We start from the raw sequence: 23,296 nt of genomic DNA, 5'->3' as shown, positions 1-23,296 counted from the left end.
CCTCGTTATAAACGCCAGCATGCCATTAGCTTTCTTCACTGCCTGCTGTACCAGCATACTTGCTTTCATTGACTGATGTATAAGAACACCTATATCTCGTTGTACTTCCCCTTTTCCTAACTTGACTCCATTTAGATAGTAATCTGCCTTCCTGTTCTTGCCACCAAAGTGAATAACCTCACATTTATCCACATTAAACTGCATCTGCCATACATTTGCCCACTCACCCAACCTGTCCAAGTCACCCTGCATTCTCATAACATCCTCCTGACATTTCACACTGCCACCCAGCTTTGTGTCATCAGCAATTTGCTAATGTTACTTTTAATCCCTTCATCTAAATCATTAATGTATATTGTAAACAGCTGCGGTCCCAGCACTGAACCTTGCAGTACCCTACTGGTCACAGCCTGCCATTCTGAAAGGGACCTGTTAATCGCAACTCTTTGTTTCCTGTCAGCCAGCCAATTTTCAATCCATGTCAGTACTCTGCCCCCAATACCATGTGCCCTAATTTTGCCCACTAATCTCTTATGTGGGACTTTTATCAAAAGCTTTCTGTAAGTCCAGGTACACTACATCCACTGGCTCTCCCTTGTCCATTTTCATAGTTACATCCTCAAAAAACTCCAGAAGATTAGTCAAGCATGATTTTCCCTTCATAAATCCATGCTGACTCGGACTGATCCTTCTACTGCTATCCAAATATGTCATAATTTCCTCTTTTATAATTGACTCCAGCATCTTTCCCACCAATGACGTCAGGCTAATCGGTCTATAATTCCCTGTTTTCTCTCTCCCTCCTTTCTTGAAAAGTGGGACAACATTAGCCACCCTCCAATCAGCAGGAACTGTTCCTGAATCTATAGAACATTGGAAAATCATTACCAATGCGTCCACGATTTCTAGAGCCACCTCTTTAAGTACCCTGGGATGCAGACCATCAGGTCTCGGGGACTTATCAGCCTTCAGACTCAACAGTCTATCCAACACCATTCCTTGCCTAATATAAATTTCCTTCAGTTCGTCCTTTACCCTAGTTCCTTTGGCCACTATTACATCTGGGAGATTGTCTGTGTCTTCCCTAGTGAAGACAGATCCAAAGTACCTGTTCAACTCATCTGCCATTTCCTTGTTCCCCATAATAAATTCACCCATTTCTGTCTTCAACGGCCCAATTTTGGTCTTAACTATTTTTTTGCTATTCACTTACCTAAAGAAGCTTTTACTATCCTCCTTTATATTCTTGGCTAGTTTACCATCGTACCTTCATTTTTTCTTGGCATATTGCATTTTTTGTTATCTTCTGTTGCTCTTTAAAAGCTTCCCAGTCCTCCGGTTTCCCGCTCATCTTTGCTATGTTATACTTCTTCTCTTTTATTTTTATACTGCCTTTTACTTCCCTGATCAGCCACGGCCGCCCCTTACTCCCCTTAGGATCTTTCTTCCTCTTTGGAATGAACCGATCCTGCACCTTCTGCATTATTCCCAGAAATACCTGCCAGTTTTGTTCCACTGTCTTCCCTGCTAGGGTATTGTTCCATTGAACTTTGGCTAGCTCCTCCCTCATAGCTCCATAGTTCCCTTTGTTCAACTGTAATACTGACACATCCGATTTTCCCTTCTCCTTCTCAAATTGTAGGTTAAAACATCATATTATGGTCACTACCTCCTAATGGTTCCTTTACCTCGAGGTCCCTGATCAAATCTGGTTCATTGCACAACACTAAATTTAGAATTGCCTTCTCCCTGGTAGGCTCCAGTACAAGCTGTTCTAAGAATCCATCTCGGAGGCACTCCACAAACTCCCTTTTTTGGGGTCCAGTACCATTCTGATTCTCCCAGTCTACCTGCATGTTGAAATCCCCTATGACAACGATCATTAACACAGTGGGACAGATGGGCTGTTTATTTAAATACTAAAGGTATTATGGGTAAGAAGGATATACATAGAGCATGAATCAGTACATGGAATTATGACTTTGCCATGAAAGAGACCTGTTTGCATGAAGACATAGGACTAGCAATTCAGTGTTCCTAGGTTTTGTTGGTTTAGATGTGATAGAGACAGGAGGGAGAACGCTACTGTCATAGTCAGATTGGACACACTGTAAGGCTTTTCCACAGAAGCAATTTGGGTGGAGCTCCAAATTTATAAAAGGCACAGTTATGATGGCATTAGACTAAGACCCCCAGTAAACACTGAGCGATAGAGGAACAGATATGTAGAAAGACTATGGAAGCAACAGGGTAACAACAGGGTTGCCCACTATTGATTAGAACTTCCTTAATACAAGAGACTTGGAGTAGGATTTCTTCAGTGCACCTAACAGGTGTTCTTGAAACAGTATGGGTAGAGTCCATCTAGAAGAGAAAGCATACTGGACCTGGACCTGGGAATTGATCCAGGCCAGGTGACTGATCTGATAGTGGGTGAACATTTTGGGAATAGTGACCATAACTCATCATGCTTTAAGATGTTGTAGTCATAAGTGAAGATAAAATTGAATTGTTACTAAATAGGAGGAGGGAAAAATTATGATAGGATAAGATGCTGTAAGCAACATAGATTGGTGCAGCTGCTGCCAGACAAGTCCATATCAGATATGTGGGAATTGTTTAAAGACAAGCTGATCATTTTCTAGGATTAGTATGTTCTAGTAAGGATGATAAGGTAAGGGAATCTTAGATGACCTTAGAGGTCCTAAGTTTGGTTAAGAAGGAAAAAGAAGAATATATAAGGTTTAGGAAACTAACATCAGAGTGGACTAACTTATGGAATATAAAGACAGTTGGAAAGCGCTCTAACAGGCAATTGGGAAGGCCAGAATGGGCCATGAAATGTCCTTGGTGAGCAGGATCAAGCAAAATCCTGAGGTACTTTACACCCAAGTTAAGATAAGGAGACAACTAAGGAGAAGGTAGGTCTACTCAAGGATAAAGAAGGGAATTTGCTTGTAGCCAGGGCTAGTGGGTGAGGAACTGAAAGAGTACTTACCATCAGTCTTCACTGAGAGAAGAATTTGGAGAGTAGTGAATGCAGAGTGAAGAATGCTGATGTGCTGAGACATTTGAAAAGGAGGTAGCACTGGGTCTTCTTTGCTAAGTCTGCTTTGCCATTCCATCATGGCTAATATATTATCCCTCATAACCCTCTTCTCATAAGCTTTGAGGTCCTGACTAATTAAGAAACCATCAACCTCTGCTATAAATATACTGATGACTCAAAATACACAGGTGTCTGTGGCAATTAATTGAACAGATTCACTACCCTCTGAAATTTTTGCTCATCTCTGGTTGAGGCTGTGCCCTGTGGCCCATTATAGGAAACATTCTCTCCATCTTGGCCTTTCAGTATTTGATAGGTTTCATTGAAATCCCCCAATGCCCCCCACCCCCAATTCTAAACTCCATTCCTCTTGAAATTAATACTAACATTATATTTGCCTTCCTTACAGGTTGAGTCAGTGGTAAGTTAATCTTTAGTGAACCTTGCTCAAGGTCTCCCAAGTCCTTTTGCTCTTCTGATTTTAGAATTTTCTCCCCATTTAGAAAATAGTTTACACCTTTATTACTTCTACTGAAGTGCATGGTCATGCACTTCCCTACACCATATTCAATCTGCCACTTCTTTGTTTATTCTCCCAATCTGTCTAAGTCCATCTACAGACTGCCTACTTCCTCAACAATACCTGCCACTCCACCTATCTTCATATAATCAGTACTTTGCCACAAAGCCATCAATTCTGTCATCCAAATCACTGACATAATGTGAAAAGTAGCGATCCAAACACCAGCCCCTGCGGAACACCACTAGTCATTGGCAGCTAATCAGAAAAGGCCCCCTTTATTCCCACTCTTTGCCTCCTGCCAGTCAGTCAATCTTCTATCCATGCCAGTATCTTTCCTGTAATACCATGGTCTCTTGTTGAATAGGCTCATGTGTGGCCTTCTAAAAATCCAAGTATACATCATTCACTGACTCACCTTTGTCTGTGCTACTTGTTATTTCCTCAAAGTTTTCAAACAGATTTCTCAGACAAAATTTTGCCTTAAGGAAACATTGGTGACTTTGGCCTATTTTAGCATGTGCCTCCAAGTGCCCTAAAGCTTCATCATTAACAATTGGCTCCAATGTACCCAACCACTGAAGTCAGGCTAACTGGCCTATAATTTCCTTTCTTCTGCCTCACTTCCTTCTTAAAAAAAGTAGAGTGTTATTTCAATCTTCCAGTCTTCTAGAGTCATTCCAGAATTTAGTGATTCCTGAAAGATCATTATAAATGCTTCTGCAATCTCTTCAGATACCTCTTTCAGATCCCTGTGATGTAGTCCATCTGGTCCAGGTAACTTATCTCAGACCTTTCAGCTTCTTAAGCACCTTCTCCTTAGTAATAGTAACTATACTCACTTCTGCCCCCTGATACGCTCAAATTTCTGGCATACAGTCTTCAGTGTCTTCCTCAGTGAAGACTGGCACAAGATACTTGTGTACAAATACATAACTTTATCCGCGTATCCCATTATTACCTCAACAGCTTCATTTTCTGATATCCAGTCTTGCCCTTCTTTTACTCTTTATATATCTGAAAAACTTTTGGTATCATCTTTGTTTATATTATTGGCTAGCTTACCTTCATATTTAATTTTTCTCTCCTTTGGCTCAACGCATTTCTGTAACTCCTTCCCAATAGCTAACATTTATTGATTTTTCCCAAGGTGTCCATCAGTCTAGCAAAACAAAAGCTGTATATGTTATTGTTCACAGAATTACAAGTACAATCGGCCCTCCTTATCTGCAGGGGATTGGTTCCGAGACCCCCCGCAAATACCAAAAAATGTGGATGCTCAAGTTCCTTATTTAACCTGTCTGAGCGTGGTGGTCTTTAGGACCCAGCGGAACCCCAGACTTTATTTAACATGCTCAGTGCAGTGGACATTAGGACCTGGCGGTGAAGCTCTGAATCCGCGGTGTTTCTGTTAACGAAAATAATCACGATCACGATTGGAAAATAAGGTGGAAGTAATAAAGCGATCGGAAAAAGGTGAAACGCCATTGGTCATTGGAAAAGCGTTAGGCTACAGTTGGTCAACAATTGGAATGATTTTAATGGAGCATGTGAAAGGCCCTGCCCCAATGAAAGCTACAATTATTACTAAGCAATGCAGTGGTTTAATTATTGAAATACGTATGTCTCTTAAGTGTTTTATATGCATAGAAAGGTAAAATATGTACTATATACTAAGAAAAACATTTGACTGACGCTAAATAATACCGGATGTACCTGTTCTGACTTCAAATCTGACTTAAAGACGGACTCAGGAATGGAGCTTGTTAATAACCCGGGGACTGCCTGTACTTTTTAAGTCATTTCTGGATTTCTTATAATACCTAATACAATGTAAATGCTATGTAAGTAGTTGTATTGTTTAGGGAATAATGACAAGAAAAAATAATCTGTACGTGCTCAAACAACAAGTGCTGGAGAGAGAACTTCTGGGTTTTCCTGATCCGTGGTTGGTTAAATCCGCGCATGCAGAATCCGCAGATAAGGAGGGCCGACTGTATCCCAAACAATCTGTCAGACTCTTCTGTTGCCATCTTGGAGAAGATTTCTGTTTCTCTAAGAGATTGAAACATTCTTACAGTATATATTTGGATGGAAGTAGTATGGGATTCCTCCTGAATCTCATAAAAATGCATAATTACAAAGCAAATAATCAAGCATCCAGGTCCAATCAAAGTAGTTGAAAAATTGGGCTTGTGGCAGGTGGTAATTGAATCAGCTTGAACATGTTTTGCTGTGACTTCATTTCTAATATTATTGCGAGTAGCAGTTGAATGGTTCTTCTTGAGAACGATTCACTTTTTTTTTACTGTGAAAGCACTATTTTTGGCACAGTTGTTATGCTAAGTGGAACATATTAAGAATTGACTTAGTGGCACAGAACTGGCCATCAAGAGTGGAATTATCACCTTCTGTAACATGTAACCTTGCAAAAAATAGAGGAAAAAGGTCACTATCAGTTATCCATTCTTGTTGTATGCTAGAATTCATCATCATGAATATAACAAGGCACATAAAAATGGAAAAAGTATGTTTAATATACCCTGAAATCTTGTCAAGAATGTTACCAGCAGATTGCATAAAGAGGTACCAGTGGACATAGCTTATTTCAATTTTCAGAAGGAATTTGGAAAGATGTCAGAAAATTTATGTAAGAATCTGACATTGTTAATGTGGTAGTAACAGAAAAAAAACAGTGGGAGTACATAGATAAATTTTAAGTTGGCAGGCTGTTATTAATGGGATGTTGGACCCTCATCCATTCACAACATATGTTTTTTATGCATTAATACAATGTGTAAAATATTCAGGTTTATTGATGATGAAGTGAGAGAATCTTCAAAAGGAATAGAGACAGATTTAAAAATGTGCATGTACCTCTTGGCAGATGGACTGTAGTGGGAGATCATGAAATATGGAAGGCAGATATACTGCTTTTCATATAGAAAGTCTGTAGGGGTCATCTGTTGTATCTAGTGCTCCCAGTGCGACCTCCTCTACATTGGTGAGACCCAGTGTAGATTGGGGAACTGCTTCGTTGAACGTCTTTGCTCTGTCTGCTGCTAAACACAAGATCTCTGGGTAGCTATCCATTTCAGTTCTACTTGCCATTCCCATTCTGCCATGTCTGTCATGGCCTCTTGTACTGCCACAATGAGGCTGTAGAGGAGCAACACTTCATATTCTTGTCTGAGTAGCTTCTAACCTGATGGTGCGAACATTGAATTCTCTAACTTCTGGTAAGCAGAATCAGAATCGAGTTTATTATCACTGGCATGTATCGTGGCATTTGTTAACTACCAGCGGCAGTTCAATGCAATACATAATATAGAAGAAAAGTAAATACATAAATAAGTAAATCAGTTACAGTATATGTATATTGAATAGATTAAAAATCGTGCAGAAACAGAAATATATAAAAAAAAACGTGACACAGTGTTCATGGGTTCAGTGTCCACTTAGGAATCGGATGGCAGAGGGGAAGAAGCTGTTCCTGAATTGCTGAGTGTGTGCCTTCAGGCTTCTGTACCTTCTACTTGATGGTAACAGTGAGAAAAGGTCAACCCCTGGTTGCTGGGGGTCCTTAATAATGGACACTGCCTTCCTGAGACACCGCTCCTTGAAAATGTCCTGGGTACTTTGTAGGCTGGTACCAAAGATGGAGCTGACAAAATTTATGACTCTCTGCAGCTTCTTTCAGTCCTGTTCAGTAGCACCTCCACCCCCCCCCCCCCCACCAGACAGTGATAGAGGCTGTCAGAATGCTTTACACAGTACATCTATAAGAGTATATGACATATCAAATCTATTCAAACTCCTAATGAAGTATAGTCGCTGTCTTGCCTTCTTTATAGCTACATCGATATGTTCAGACCAGGTTGGGTCTCAGAGATCTTGACAGCCAGGAATTTGAAACTGCTCACTGTTTCCACTTCTGATCTCTCTGAGAATTGGTATGTGTTCCTTTGTCTTACCCTTCCAGAAGTCTACCATCAGCTCTTTCGTCTTACTGATGTTGAGTGCCAGGTTGTTGCTGCGGCACCACTCCACTAGTTGGTGTATTATCTCAGTCCTGTACACCCTCTTGTCTCTATCTGAAATTCAACCAACAATGTTGTATCACAGCAAATTTATAGATGGTAGTTGAGCAATGCTTAGCTGCACAGTCGTAGGTAAAGGGAGAGTAGAACAGTGGGCTAAGCACACACCCCTGAGGTGCACCAGTGTTGATCGTCAGCGAGGGGGAGCACTCCCTATCATTGACCCTTCTCTCTTTTTCCATTCCCCATTATTGATACCCTCTCTCCCTTTCTACTCACCTGTCCATCACTTTTCTCTTTTCCTCCCCTTCCCTGTTTTCCATTGCCTCTTAAGTTCCTTCTTCTTCAGCCCTTTATTTCTTCCACCTGTCATCCTCCAGCTTTGTACTTAATCACCCTTCCCTCTCCCACCCACCCACCTCCCTCTCACTTATCACCTGCCAGCCTATACTCATTTCCTCCACCTCCACCTTCTATATTTGGCTTCTGCTGTTTTCCTTTCAAATCCTGATCTCATCCTGAAACTTCAGCTGTTTATTCCCCTCTGTAGACGCTACCTGATTTGCTGAGTTCTTCCAGCAGTTTATGTGTGTTGCTCAAGATTTCCAGAATCTGTGGAATCTCATGAGTTTACCATAAACTTGTTGATGAGACTGTCAGTCCACATTGCAGTTAGTTTGTCTACACTATCCTAAATAATTTTCCTAACGTATCTTGCAGCTCAATAGTTCCAAAGTAATTAAGTCATCAGTTTAGTTTTCTGTTGTCAGCATTGTATTTTCATTTGCCATTTACCGTTGGTCTCTGAATCCAGTTGAAATAGTTTTACTTTTGGAGCTTTTTCATATTTTCAAAATATTTTGGGGAATTCTTAGACTGTTTTGTTTAGTCCTCTGATCTTTCTAAAGCATTATGTTTTATAGGAAAGCACTATACCTTATTTGGACTTGCAACAATTCAGTTTCTGCCACCAGCCAAATATTATAGATAATACAACATGAAGCTTTTGCTTTTTTATACTTGCAAACCTACTTAAATAACTGTCAGAACTTCCTAATGTACAAGTACCAAACTGATATGTAACATTAAATTGGAAGCCTTGTTGATGATTTCCTCAATTCTCTATCACAAAATCTCCATTCATCTTTCAAACAATGCTTGGACTAAAGCAGGGGTGGGCAAACTTTTTGACTTGTGGGCCACAAAGGGTTCTAAAATTTGACAGGGGGGCCGGACCAGGAGCAGATGGACGGAGTGTTTTGGTAATACACCTCATAAGAGAAAGTAAAATATCATGGGATACGTAGAAAACACGTGCTTTAATTTCAATTGAAAATGAACAAATGCATTACAACAAAATATCTGTCTTTGGAGTCCCATGGTATTTAGCTATTTATTGAAATGACTTTTAAAACACTGAAAATTAAATGGATAAAATACAGCTTTTTTTAATAGTAACAGTTATTATTTTAAAGCACTGAAAATTCTGTTATCCTTCAAGATATTATCATCATCACTCTCCTCCTGACTGTCTTTATTTCAAAAACGGTAGGAGATGCAGGTCTACTTGTCCTGCTCCTTCTTATTCAATTGTCCCCTGTGCCAAAACTCAACAACGACCAGCACAAGGACAGAACAGTGACAGCGCGCCAGTATGCGGAGCGCGTTATTTGATCTGGAGTGCGTTTTTTATTTTGAGAACGTACGTGCACCTGCGCACTACTCATGTCCATCACTTAACAGAAATGACATGTAACATGTAAGGCTTTTTGAAAAAAATATTTTCAAATGCATTTTTTACAATGAAGAAACTTATTTTTAATTTCAGTGGGAACAGTGTTGTTGGTCTCCCTTTTTAGCCAGCGCATCAAAGTCTTGATTTAGTTTTGTTGTGGTGATTCTCAGGATGGATCTGAGGTGTTGGTCAGTTAACTTGGATCTGTGGCTGGCTTTGTTGATGTTCATGACGCTGAACGCCTATTCACACAAATAGGTCGAGCCGAACAGAGTAAAGCGCAAATGTGGAGTAATACGCTGCACCTCAACAAAGGTCAATGTATATAGAGTGCGTCATCTATTGGGAAAACGCCAGAATTGCGGGGAAAAAACGTTAACAAGGTTTATCAATATAATTTCATCAAGTTCTGCGGGCTGGATTGAAAAGCTTAACAGGCCGCATATGGCCCCCGAGCCGTAGTTTGCCCATGCCTGGACTAAAGGGTCTGTTCTTGTGCTGTATTATTCTAATTCTAATCAGGATATTTAAGTCCATTCTTGGTCCCGACTTTATTTTTGATCCCGAAGTGTATCCTGATTTGCACTGCTAAATTCAAACTTGGTAAATTGGTATAGTATTTTCACACACCAAGGTACAGTAAAATAAAATAGAGATCAGTTACAGCAGTGCATTGAAGTAGGACAAGGTAAACCACAAACAGAATGCAGAATAATGTTGAGAGAGAAAATGCAGTGCAGGTTGGCAATAAGATGTAGAAGTCATAATGAGGTTTACTAGAAATTTCAGAACAGATATCCTTCTCATTGGTATGTAGTTTTAAGAATTGTATTTTGCATTAAGGTTAGAATGTTGTTATGTTCCTTTCAGTAATCCTAATTCCCAGATCTGCTGGAGGCCTTCAGCAGCATTTGACTGACTTCATCGACCACTTGCTTCCATAGATATTCAGCATTGCCCTCTTTCAATTTCTTCAATGTCGCTTCCTTATCAGTAGCTATCATTGTCTTTATAATTTTGTCCTTAGACAGTCAGCCCTCACTCTGAAAATTCAAGACCTTCCATAAATACTGTTGTCAAGAAACTATCCAAGATTTATCCTGCATTCTGAATTTACTTGTTTTTTTCTAATGATGCTCTTGTATACTGAGGACTTTCAGAGGTCATGTTATTACAATGATGTTTTATTTTGTATGAGGCATCACTTTAATCTTTCCTTGGTACTTTCATCATCTCTGTGATTGTGCAGATGTTTGTTATTTTTCACCTGTTTCTTGTAATTTTATCCATCTTTCAAAAATTTGACGTTTTACCCATCAAATTGTTTCTTCCTATTGAGTTCTTGTGCAATAAAAAAATTAATATAGTTAAGTGTAAACCAATTCACCATCCAGCTTTGTTCCCATAGCAATCTATTCCATTACTATCATTAATTGCTTTCTTATTTCCAAAGACTAAATTATTTTCTTTCTTTCTTCATGGTATCTGATGCCAGACTTGAGAACAGTGCACACGTATTTTAGATGGAAAAGTGAAATTACTTTACATTAATTTGCATTTTATTTTCAAAGTTGGTCCTCCCCTCCCCCCTTTCATAAATATTTAAAATACATTGTTATTGCACATTGTTTGAGCAGATACTTTTAATATTATTTTAGTATGTTAATAGTAAACTAGATAGACAGATTTAAAGTGATTTATACCTATTTTCTTTCTCTTCCTCTGTCTGGGTAGGGGATGTTCTCATATTTTCTCCTCTTTATCTTTGCAGGCATTGCATCAGTTGTACTATGATCCGAACATTGATAATAAGAATTTGGCTCAGAAATGGCTGATGCAGGCACAGGTCTCTCCTCAAGCTTGGCAATTTAGCTGGGCACTGCTCAGTCCAAATAAAGTCCCTGAGATTCAATACTTTGGAGCCAGTGCTCTCCACATCAAGATCTCTCGATACTGGAATGATATACCCTCAGATCAATATGAGAGTTTGAAATCCCAACTTTTTAATCAGATTGCATGTTTTGCCTCTGGCTCCAAGATTGTGCTTACCAGACTATGTGTGGCATTAGCATCACTGGCACTCAACATGATGCCTGAAAGATGGCCAAATGCAGTAGGTGACATGGTGAAGATGTTCCAGACTGAAAGTTCAGATGTGGATGGCAAAGCTAGATGTATGGCTTTGCTGGAACTATTAACTGTCCTCCCTGAAGAGTTCCAAACAAGCCGTCTGCCTCAGTATCGGAAAGGTGAAGTACGAAATGCTCTAGCACAAGAGTCTGGTGCTGTCTTTCCTCTTCTTCAACAGTTGCTACAGACAGATTCCCCTGTGTTCATCAGCCAGAAGGCTCTTAAGTGCTTCTCAAGCTGGGTGCAACTGGACATTCCTCTCCTGGATTGTGAATCTTTGATGCAGGCTTCATTTTCATCACTACAAAATGCTGAACTCTTTGACACAGCAGTTGAAGCTCTTGTCAATGCTATTTCCCAACCTGATGCTCAAAGGTAAGGGAGTCTGCTGACCATAAGCTAATATTGCATTGTGTCTGCATCCTTAGACAGACCCAACCAATTAATGTTTTGAATCACAAAGATGAGAAAATCTACAAATGCTGGAAATCCAAGCAATACGCACAAAATGCTGGAGGAACTCAGCAGGTCAGGTAACATCTATGGAAAAGAAAAAAGTCGACATTTCAGCCGAGATGTTGACTGTTTACTCTTTTCCATAGATGATGCCTGGCCTGTGGAGTTCCTGCAGCATTTTGTGCATGTCACTAATGTTTTAAATGCTGTGTTCTGTGTCAAATACCTTTTTGCTGCATTTAAGTACCTTTATATTAGTTTCAATTGTGTGCCAAAGCAGAAGAGGAATTGTTAAAAACTGACAGTGAATTAGTTAATATTCATATAATGTCAATTTGCTTTTGAATTGTTCAGAATTTGCTCAAGCTAGAGAGAATTATTTCATTAAGTTAAATCAGTGGTTACCAAAGTGAGTGATATTGCCACCCTCCCCCAGGGTAAATGAGAGTTTCTAAGGGGGCAGTAAAAATAAAGGGGGCTGTGGGGGGCACTAGGTGGTAAGGGAGGCAGCTGAGGGATTACAGGCTTAATTTAAGAAATGAATTACTTAATATTAACATTTGATCCTCAGTCCCTAATAAATTATTAAAATAATCACGTAATCACCTCATCTCTTGCTAACCTGCCGTTCTCTTTGACTTTGCTGGAAGCATGTTATAGTTTGCAAAGCAGTGTGACACTTATGTATTTGGCATATCATGAAAAATATGGAATGAAGAAATAACTTTATTTCCTGGCCTAGCCTGTGCATTATTGCCACTAGTGTTGTAGTACAATTCCCATACTCTTACTGTGCAGTGCTGCAGTTCCTGTGAATTAGGGTATGGCATTCAAAGGGAAAAGTTCAGAAGATGCCCTTTCGAATGGCCCAAGGCTCAACTGAGAAATTGCTACTCCACTTTATGTACCTTCAGGCAAAGAATCAGGTTTTCCCTGAGCTATGATGACATCATAACTTTCCCTTTTATTTTTTTGATTGGTTATTAATCCATAATGAAAATGACAGAATCAGAACAAATGAACCAGAAGTGTGACCGGTATAGTGTGGAGTTCTGAAATAAGAATGCTTGTGCTGGTATAAATCCAACAGCAGCCAATGTGTGTTGCGTGAAGAAGTTTTTTCAAATGAGGCAATGAAACTGTCCAGGCTCCTTGAACATTTGAAGAGAATACACTCAGATAAAGTAAACAAGAAGTTGGCTTATTTTCAGTCATGGAAGACACTAAAACAAAACATGAAGCATACAAACCTTCATATAACATATCATTGCTTGTTGCCAAATCTTTGAAGCCCCATACAACTGGAATAACTGTGTGGTGGAGAGCACTCAGTAAACATACTTCTTATGTTCTGTTGTCATGCACTGAGCGTACTCACTTCAGTGCCTTCTCTGGTATATTCTCATAATAGCTTGGGTCCCAAACCAAGCTAATGTGCTCGGGTTGGCTTTATGGTGCCTTTCTCATCATACACATTGGAATATTCCATTTCTTTAGTAATGGAGATGTGTATATGTTGCTTGTATACTGTATTTAAGGTAGATACTTCTGTTTATTTTCTAATTCATGTGTAGTCTTAAATTAACAGTGGGTAATTAAAGATGATATGTCCTGGTGCTTAATAAAACAGGGCTGTTCATCCTTAGTAGGAAAGAGAGATCAGGGCTGCCAGGAGTCCACATTGCACAAAAATAGTATGGAGCTGTTACTGTGTTTTCTGGTAGATATCTTTTTGTAAATTTGTGTAAGCCTAGTAAACACCCTTGCACTAAAGTGCTAATTGACTCCAGCCATTTTTCCTTTGGTCATGACCCACTTATCTATAAAACTGATTCTGCCAGCAGTAATGAGGTTCTGAGTACAGTTTTGTTTAAGTCACCAGACCAAATAATTGAAACAGTTCCACTTAGCAACATCTCTGTTCAAAGATGCATAGATGGAATGAATGCGAATATAGAAGACGTTGTGTGATGTGTTGGTGCGTGGCCAAGTGGTTAAGGCTTTGTGATGGCGATCTGAAGGTCGTTAGTTCGAGCCTCAGCCGAGGCAGCGTGTGTGTCCTTGAGCAAAGCACTTAACCACACACTACTCCTGCACGTTTATAGCCCAGTGGCGGTGGTTGGTGCAGTATGGACAAGACAAGACATACTTAGGCCAACAGAAATTGCTCTCAAAGATTCTAACTCAAAGATGAGTCAACTTTGTCTCCTCAAAGGAGTCAACAATGAACCTTTGCTTCTTGTTCACTTCAGAAACAGATAAGAATGTGGAGTCATTATTTAGGGATGTTGAGCAATTTTTCAAAGAGGATATTGCACATACCAACATTCTTGCTTGTGCATCTGATGGGGCACCACCAATGACACCAAATGATAGGATGCTACCATGGGGTTATTACTTTCTTGAAGCTGTACCCAACATAATTACTGTAAACTTTGTAATTCACCGCCGACATCTTGTTGCATAAATTGGCTGTACCTATCATTAAATACTATTATCATAGTGGTAAATAAATCAAGTCCCATGCTCTCAATTCTTGACAACTTAAAGAGCTTTGTGTTGACAATGATGAGCAGTTGAACGCTTGCTGTTGCACACAGAAGTCAGATGGTTCTCAAAGGAGACTGCTTGAGAAGCTTTTATGTGCTTTTGGAAATTGTAATACAATTCTTGGAAGGCTTGACTGCTTCATTCAGTAATTAACTCCAGAATATAAGGCATGACATTGCTTATTTGTAAGAAATATTCACTAAGTTTAATGAAATCAGTTTTCAATTGCAAGGAAATGATGTGAATCTTATCAAATTCAAATCTGTTGTCTCCATGTTCCTGTCCGGGTTAACCCTACTTGAGTGCAACGTTGGCTATCATGACCTTTTTTCAATTTACAAGCTTTTCTGAGTTGGAAGAGAAAGAAAGAATAAATGCCCACCTGAGTGAGCTGTATAAAGATGTGTCAGCGAGATTTCAGAATCCAAATTGCAGATTGGTTCATAAATCCATTCCTGCACAGTTTTAATGAGGAATTAACAGGAACGATGGAGGAAGAACTGATCTTGCTACAAAATAACTGAGCTGATGCCAAGATTCAAAAAATCATCTCAAGACTTGCAGAAAGAAATGTCTGCGTGCTGTCCTGAACTGTGGAAAAAGGTCAGAGTGTTCTTTATTGCCTTTCCAGCATCATATTTAGTGGCGTGCGGTTTCAGTGCGATCCTCCAACTTCTTTCAAGGCAATGAAACAGATGGCAAATTCACCAAGAGAGATTGAAAGTAAATATCCCTGGGCATGGCAAAGAGTCTTTCAAATATTTGGGCATCATTATGCCAAAAGATTTGGCAAAATTATCAGAATGCAATTATCAGCCTATATATAAAAAAAAATTCAGGAAGATATAACAAGATGGAACCTAATTCCTTTTTTTTAGTTCCAGTTCAAGGATTGACTCTATTAAAATGAATATACTGCCCAGACTATTATATCTCTTTCAGACTCCACCAATAGAGATTAATCTGAATCAATTCAATGAATGGAACAAAATATTATCAAGATATATTTGGCAAGGTAAAAAGCCTAGAGTTCATCTCAAAACTTTGCAATTAGTCAAGGAAAAGGGGGGATGGGGCCGACCTTCTCTTAGACATTATTATTTTGCAGCACTGTTGAAAGCTGTGATATGTTGGGCAACCCATCATATGACACTCAATGGAAAAACATTCAGGAGGGGATATTGTACTTCCCATCCCCATACAGGCAATTTTGGCTGATAACAACCTACATAACCTGTGGGTGAAATAGACTCTTAAAGTATGGAAAACTATTATAAAAGAATATAAACTAGAGGGAGATATTGCAGTTCTTAAATGGTGTGCATATGACTTGGAATATATGCCGAATAAACTGGATGCTAGATTTAAGGACTGGACAGTTAAAGGAATAATAGTTCTTTGCAATATAATGAAAGAAGGAACACTGTTCAGTTTTGAAATGCTTAAAGAGAAACACTTATTAGAAAAACAAGACTCTTATTGGTATTTACAGATGCGACAATATGTTAATAGGACGGTTAAAAATGTAACCAAGGCAAGAACATGTTTGATAGAGCTATTTAGAAAAGCATATTATTCAGGTAACAGTAGTAGAATCATTTCAAGTGTGTATAAGGATTTGTCAAAGCTTAAAACACATTCGACTCCATACATTAAAACAAACTGGGAGAAAGGAGGAGGGATAATTATATCTAAGGAAGAATGGACATATTAATATGGAGGTATCAATGGAAGTGTACCAGTTCACAGAAATGGAGGGAGTTTGGATGGAAAAACTTGATAAGATATTTTATTACACCCTCTCAGAAATCCCATTATGATAGTAACCTCCCTGTTTGCTGGAGAAATTGTGGAAATCAAAATGCAAACCAAATATCATATTTTCTGGGAATGCCCCATTGTCAAAGAGTATTGGAGTGGGATACACAATGCCCTACAAGACATCTTTAAATGTGAAATACCCTTAGAAAGTAAGACCATATATTTTGGGTATATATCTCAAGAATGGTTAAAAAGAGATAAATATTTAATGAATATACTGCTGGTGGCTTGTAAAAAGACTCTTAATAGGAAATGGCCCAACTTTAAGTGCATGGATGGAAATTACAATGGACATTTACAAAATGGAGAAGATTACAGCATCTGTTAATCATAAGTTGGAACAATTTGATTCATACTGGGGAAAAATGATTTAACAACTTAACACCTCATAGGTCTGATTTTCTCCTCACAAATCAATGAATATGTTGTAAAAAAATCACTCCCTACTTGAACATAGTTTTCTCCTTTCGCTTGTTGTTTCTTTCCTCTCTTTTATGTAAGTGTAGACCTCAGATAAGTATTATGTGGAGATTTGTGGCATATATGACTATATGATATATATGTACAATATCTGAAATACATTTTATGGAATTGTTTGTTTGATGAACTTCAATGAAAAAATAAATTACAAAAAAAAACCAGACGGCAGATTATTGATTGTGGGATTTGAGATTCTTTCTGACTGATATTCAGTCTGATGTTGAGAAGCTCATTTCACTGCACTGAGCCCATCCATCTCATTGAAATGTGAAAAAGCAATGAAGTAGTGAATAGCTGGACTACTAATGTATGCTGTAATCTTGTTGATGAAAATTGTTTTTACTGTAATTAAATCATTTTATATGTAGCTTTAAATAGAATTGAATTATGTTTACAATTATTTGTCACTGCTTTGAAATTACAGTTCCTATTTTTTCACTGTGCATCATAAAACAAAATTCTTCATAGTTTTTATGTAATAGCTGGAACTCTGGTGTCTCGAGCTGCAATAGCATTGTGCAAACTGCTTCGCTACTGTAGTGCTGTAATGAGTAGAACATTTCAGTTGGATGCTTACTTTGAGAGTCGAACCATCATATCTGGGACACCCAGTAAAATAACAGGTGAGGCTCGAACTCACAGCCTTGGCATTTCCCCAATGTGTACTTCCATTTAAGTACCACTCCCTAACCAGTTACACCACTAGAGCTCTAAATATCTGAATAGTTAACCACTGATTTCTTTTGATTACATTGGGGAACACTACAAAATAACTATAGCCCAGTGGAAGAGGCCTGAAACATTGACAGCCAGTTTTCGATGTAGATATTAAATTAAGATTATGGAAAACTGAAAACCTTTGTCATTTCATTGTATGATAATGGCACACTCTGTCATCACAACTCCTGAGGCTATTATTTTAAATATTTTATCTTTCATTCCCTCTGATCAGTGGGGAACTTAAAGAGTACATCATTCTTTGAAAATACACTATTTGTTTTATTTGGCTGAAGCTTGTTCTATAGATGCACCTGCAATAACTTGCATTTAAACAGAGCCACCAATGTATCAAGACATCACATCATGTAAGGGCATTATCAAACTAATTTTCTCTCAGTATTCTTTTATCAATACAAGAGAATCTTAAATACTTGACTGTAATATTATGGTGCTGTGAAAGCAAAACAATAAAACATGCAATTTTGGAAGACAAGCTTCCAAATCACTTTAACACTGGTGAGGACAGCTTGGGGGAGGGAAGAGGAAAATTGCTGCTAATCATTTTTAGATATATATTCCTGCAAAACTGAATTGAGCTGGTGAAGCATATGGATATGTTTTCATACCATAAATGCTTGTTATGAAGAAATTATTTTGTGTTTATATTTTTGTCTCCACAGATGCTGATAAATATATTTGCCTCAATATTTTTCTGTTTTTATTTCATATATTGAATTATTGCTGTATTTGCCTTTCAATAATTAATTTTGAACATAATAGTAGCTGTGCATCATGGCATTAGCAGTGTGTTTTTTTAAATCTGGAAAGCATTCTCAAATCCATTTAATGCTAAGAATATAGCCTATACTGAGTCGCTTCTCTGTGATTATGAATTACAGGTGTCCCCGCTTTACGAATGGTCGCTTTACGCCACTTCGCTTTTATGAAAAACCTACATTAGTACCTGTTTTTGCTAGCCGAACAAGGATTTTAGCTTTTACGAAAAGTGATAATAGTGCTCAGTGTTTGTTTTGCAGCGAGCTGTTATAGAGAAAAACTACCGTGACAGTGAAGCCTTGCATGGGCAGGTGTGTGTGCATGCGTGTATGTGCTGATTTTTTTTCTACCAGTCAGTTTTTGGCTAAATCTTCACAATTCTAGTAAGTGAAACTACACTGCATATACATTATTTCTACTTTATATAGACTGTGTATTTGTCATATCATTTCTGCTTTTACTATATGTTAGTGTTATTTTAGGTTTTATGTGTTATTTGGTATGATTTGGTAGGTTATTTTTTGGGTCTGGGAACGCTCAAAAATTTTTCCCATATAACTTAATGCTAATTGCTTTTTCGCTTTACAAGGGTTTCATAGGAACACTCTACTTTCTTAAAGGGGGGGGGGTGTATTTTCTTAATCTTTTTTATGATCAAGGAGATAATGTGTGAAAGACAGTGCAATTCAGTTTGGAGATCTACTTTCCCTTAAGTGCTAATGCATAATGGTCTTCCACCACTGGGCTCTTGTTAATTGTCTGTTACCTTGTCCCTCATTACCAGTGCATTTCTTTTTACTGATCTGCAAGCCTGTAGAGGAAATGGGGAAAAATTCAATGTATATTTATTATCTAAGTATGTATACTCTTTACAACCTTGAGGATTGTATGCTTAAAGGCAGCTACAAAACAACAAAACCCTATAGAATACATAAAAAGACTGTCAAATGCACAATATACATAAAAAAACCAAATCATGCAAACAATGAAAGATACAAATAACATTCAGAACTGAAAATCACAAAAGTAAGTCCATAGCCATGAAGGCAGTCACAGCCCATTTAGCCCATAATTGACCTTTCCAATCTGGCCCAGTGCTTAAATTGGTCAAACATTGGCTTGATCTTCATCTCTTGTGCCCAGGCTCTGCCTCCTCAGCACTGCTTTACCTCTGTTCTGCCACTTAGAATTCTGATGGCTGACTTCGTAAAGTGCATAAAACTATATTTCTGTTTGAAACTCAGCAAATTTCAATCCTTAATGTCAAAGTCATACAACACCACAGCACAGAACCAGGCCCTTTGGCCCATCTAATCTATGGCAAACCACCAACCTGCCTAGTCCCCTTGTCCTGTACCCAGACTATAACCCTCCATTTTCTCCCATCCATGTACCTATCCAATTTTCTCTTGAATTGTTGAAATCCAGTGTGCATCTGCCACTTGTGCTGGCAGCTCATTCCACACTCACACCACCCTCTGAGTGAAGAACTTCCCACTAATGTTCCCCTTAAACATTTCAGCTTACACCTTTAGCCAATTTACTCTAGTTCTAGTCTCGCCCAACCCCTGGGAAAAAACCCTGTTTGCATTTTACTCTATCTATACTCCTCATAATTTTGTATACTTCTATCAATTCTCCCCTCATTCTTCTACATCCTAGGGAATAAAATCATAAACTGTTCAACCTTTTCCTATGACTCAGGTCCTCGAGTTCCTGCAACATCCTTCTAAATTTTTGCTGCACTCTTTCAAGCTTATTTACATCTTTTCTGTAGGTATGACCAAAGCTCCAAATTGGACCTCACCAACGTCTTACACAATTTCAACATAACATCCCAATTCAATACATTGATTTACGAAGGCTAATGTGCCAAAAGCTTTCTTTATGACCCTATCAACTTGTGAGGCCACTTTCAAGGAATTATGGACCTGTATCTCAAAATGTCCCAGCAGAGTATCATGGCCCACTCTATTTTCAGTATTCTCCCCTTTCTTCTCCTCAGTAAACACTGACACAAAATATTTACTTGTACCTCAGCCACTTGCTCTGACACCCACAGATTCCCTCCTTTATCCTGAGTGAACCTACCTTCTCATTAGTTATCTTTTTTTCCTCTTAGTCTAAGTATAAAATACCTTGTGTCTTTCCTTGATCCTGCTCACCAAGGACAGTTCATGGCTCCTTTTGGCCTCTGTGATTGCCTCCGATCTTCCCTGCCTACATACAGGCAGAGGTTAAAGTGCAGAGCTCCAGAAATTAGGGCAACAAAGAGGGCAGCTACAGGATTGCTGCAATGGTGGACTGGGCCATATTCACAAACCCATCTGTTTATCTGAATGATTACACCATGGTTATCACAGACTTGGAACAAAAAACTGTTGTAGATGGGTGTGTCCCAAAAACATCATTCAGAGCTTTCCCCAACCAGAAGCCTTGGATGAACCATAAGATCTGCATTCTACTGAGGACCAGATCAGAGGCATTCAAACCCGCTTCAAACAGACTTCACTTTACCGATGCCTGAGCAGAACATGGTAACCTGCCTTAATGACTATTGTTCAATAGCACATACATTCTCTGATGAAGTCTTTTGAGGGGTTAATGCTGAAACATATTAAATCCTGCCTTAAATGTGACTTGGATCTGCTCCAATTTGCCTCCTGGTACAACAGGTCCACAGCAGATGCCATCTCTTTGGCTCTTCATGTAACTCTGGAACACCTGGACAACAAAGCTGCATACATCAGGATGTTCTTTATCAACTACAGCTTGGCATACAATATCATCATCCTCTCAAAATTAATCAATAAGTTTCAAGACTTTGGCCTCAATACCTCCTTGTTCAATTGATTCCTCAATTTCCTCACTTGCAGATCCCAGTCAGTAAGGATTAGCACCAACATCTCCTCCCTGATCTCCATCAGCACAGGTGCACCCTCCTCTTATGACTTTGTGGCTAAGCACATTTCAATTCCATATCAAGTTTGCTGGTGACTCTATTGTCGTCAGCCAAATCAAAGGTGGTGATGAATTAGCATATAGGAGGGAGTCTGGAAACCTGGCTGAGTCGTGTCGCAGTAACAACCTCTTACTCAGTGTTAGCAAGACCAAGGAGCTGATTATTGACTTCAGGAGGAGAAAACAGAGGTCCATGAGCCAGTCCTCGTTGGAGGATCAAGGGTGAAGAGGGTCAGCAACTTTAAATTCCTCTGTGTTATCATTTTGGAGGACCTGTCCTGGGCCCAGCATATAAGTGCAATTATGAAAAAAAGCACTGCGACACCTCTACTTAAGAGTTTGCGAAAATTCGGCACGACATCTAAAACCTTAACAAACTTATATAAATGCGTGGTGGAGAGTACATATATTGACTGGCTGCAGCTCAACCTGGTGTGGAAAACACCAGTGCTCTAGAATGGAAACTCCTACAAAAGTATTACCCAGTCCATCATGGGTAAAGTGTTCCCCACCTTTGAGCACATCTACATGAAGTGTTGTTGCAGGAAAGCAGCATCCATAGTCAGGGACCCCACCATCCTGGTCATGTTCTCCTCTTCCTGCTGCCATCAGGAAGAAAGGACAGGAATTTCAGGACTTGCACCATCAAACTCAAGAGCAGTTATTACCCCTCAACCATTAGGCTTTGGGACCAGCGGGGATAAATTCACTTGCCCCATTACTGAAATTTTCCGAGGACCTATGGACTCACTTTCAAGGACTCTTCGTTATTTTTATTATTCTTTTTTTATTTGCACATTTTGTTATCTTTGCACACTGGTTGAGCACTCAAGTTGGTGCAATCTTTCATTAATTCTATTATGGTTATTATCCTATTGTAGACTTATTGAGTATGCCTGCAACAAAATGAATCTCGGGGTTGTATATGTTGACATATGTACTTTGATAATAAATTTACCTTGAACTTTAAATTTTATCTTTAAAGGGCCCAGTCTTAAAGCTTTTTCTTCCTGACTAATTTAAGGACCTCTCAAATCTTTCAAATTTCCCTTGCCCTCTTTTCCCCTCCTTGCATCTTCCAGTAAGAAGTAAGGACAGATCCTGAAATTTGATTAGCTGGTCTTTGGTCTGCCTCAGGAATTGCTGCTGCAGTTCTATACTGCAGTCATTGAGTCTGCCCTGTGTACCTCCATCACTGTGTGGTTTGGAGCCACCACCAAGCAGGATAGAACCAGACTACAGCGCACAGTGAGGACTGCCGAGCGCATCATTGGAGCCTCCCTGCCCTCTATTGTGGACCTGTACTCTTCCAGGTTGAAGAAGAGGGCGGGGAACATCATAAAGGACTCCTTCCATCCTGTGCACGGACTGTTTGAACTGCTTCCGTCTGGTAGGCGCTTTAGATCCCTCCAGACTAAGACTAATAGGTACTGGAGAAGTTTTTTCCCTACTGCGGTCACTTTGCTGAACAGTTAACTGCCGGTTAACTGTCGGCTAACTATTACTTGGATTGCACTACTTGTATGTATAATCTATATTTTCATTTATATTTATCATTATTATTGTTATCAGCAGAGAGACAACATCTGCTGGAAGTAAATTCCTTGTTTGTGCACAGGTACTTGGCGATTAAAGTTTGATTCTGATTCTGATTAAACAACTGCCACATTTCAGATGTGGACTTGTCCAGTAGCTGCTACTTCCAATTGATGACACTTAGCTTTTTTCTGATCATGTTGTAATTTGCCTTCCCTCAACTTAGTACCTTCCTGCAAGATCCGATTCTATCCTTATTCATAAGTATTTTAAGACATAATAAGTTGTTGCGTGGCAGTTTTTCTGGCTGCTCGCTCTGCAGAACCTACTTTCTCCTTGGCATAAAGGGGGCTGTAAAGAGAAGAACCATCAGGAGCATCACAGAAGCTGCTAAGTGTGCCTCCAAATGGCTGTGAATCCAGCGGTGTGACTGTGGACCAGTGCTACTAGGACAGTGGTCCCCAACCGCCAGATCTGTGGACTGGTACCGGGCCGCAAAACATGCTACCGGGCCCCGAGAA

At 39.2% G+C, this 23,296-nt stretch overlaps 1 protein-coding gene across 1 annotated transcript in view; it reads left to right on the top strand.

The window, feature by feature from the left end:
• ipo13b (importin 13b) overlaps positions 1-23,296 on the top strand; it is a 132,443-nt gene that overhangs the window by 10,635 nt on the left and 98,512 nt on the right. The window contains exon 2 of the mRNA XM_059984219.1: positions 11,116-11,849. Within this exon, the coding sequence (XP_059840202.1) occupies positions 11,116-11,849 (734 nt within the window). The remainder of the gene's footprint in view (positions 1-11,115; positions 11,850-23,296) is intronic.

The sequence above is a fragment of the Hypanus sabinus genome, chromosome 11 (genome assembly GCF_030144855.1).
Source record: "Hypanus sabinus isolate sHypSab1 chromosome 11, sHypSab1.hap1, whole genome shotgun sequence".
In the NCBI taxonomy this organism is placed as follows: domain Eukaryota; kingdom Metazoa; phylum Chordata; class Chondrichthyes; order Myliobatiformes; family Dasyatidae; genus Hypanus; species Hypanus sabinus.
This window is presented reverse-complemented; position numbering and strand designations above follow the sequence as displayed.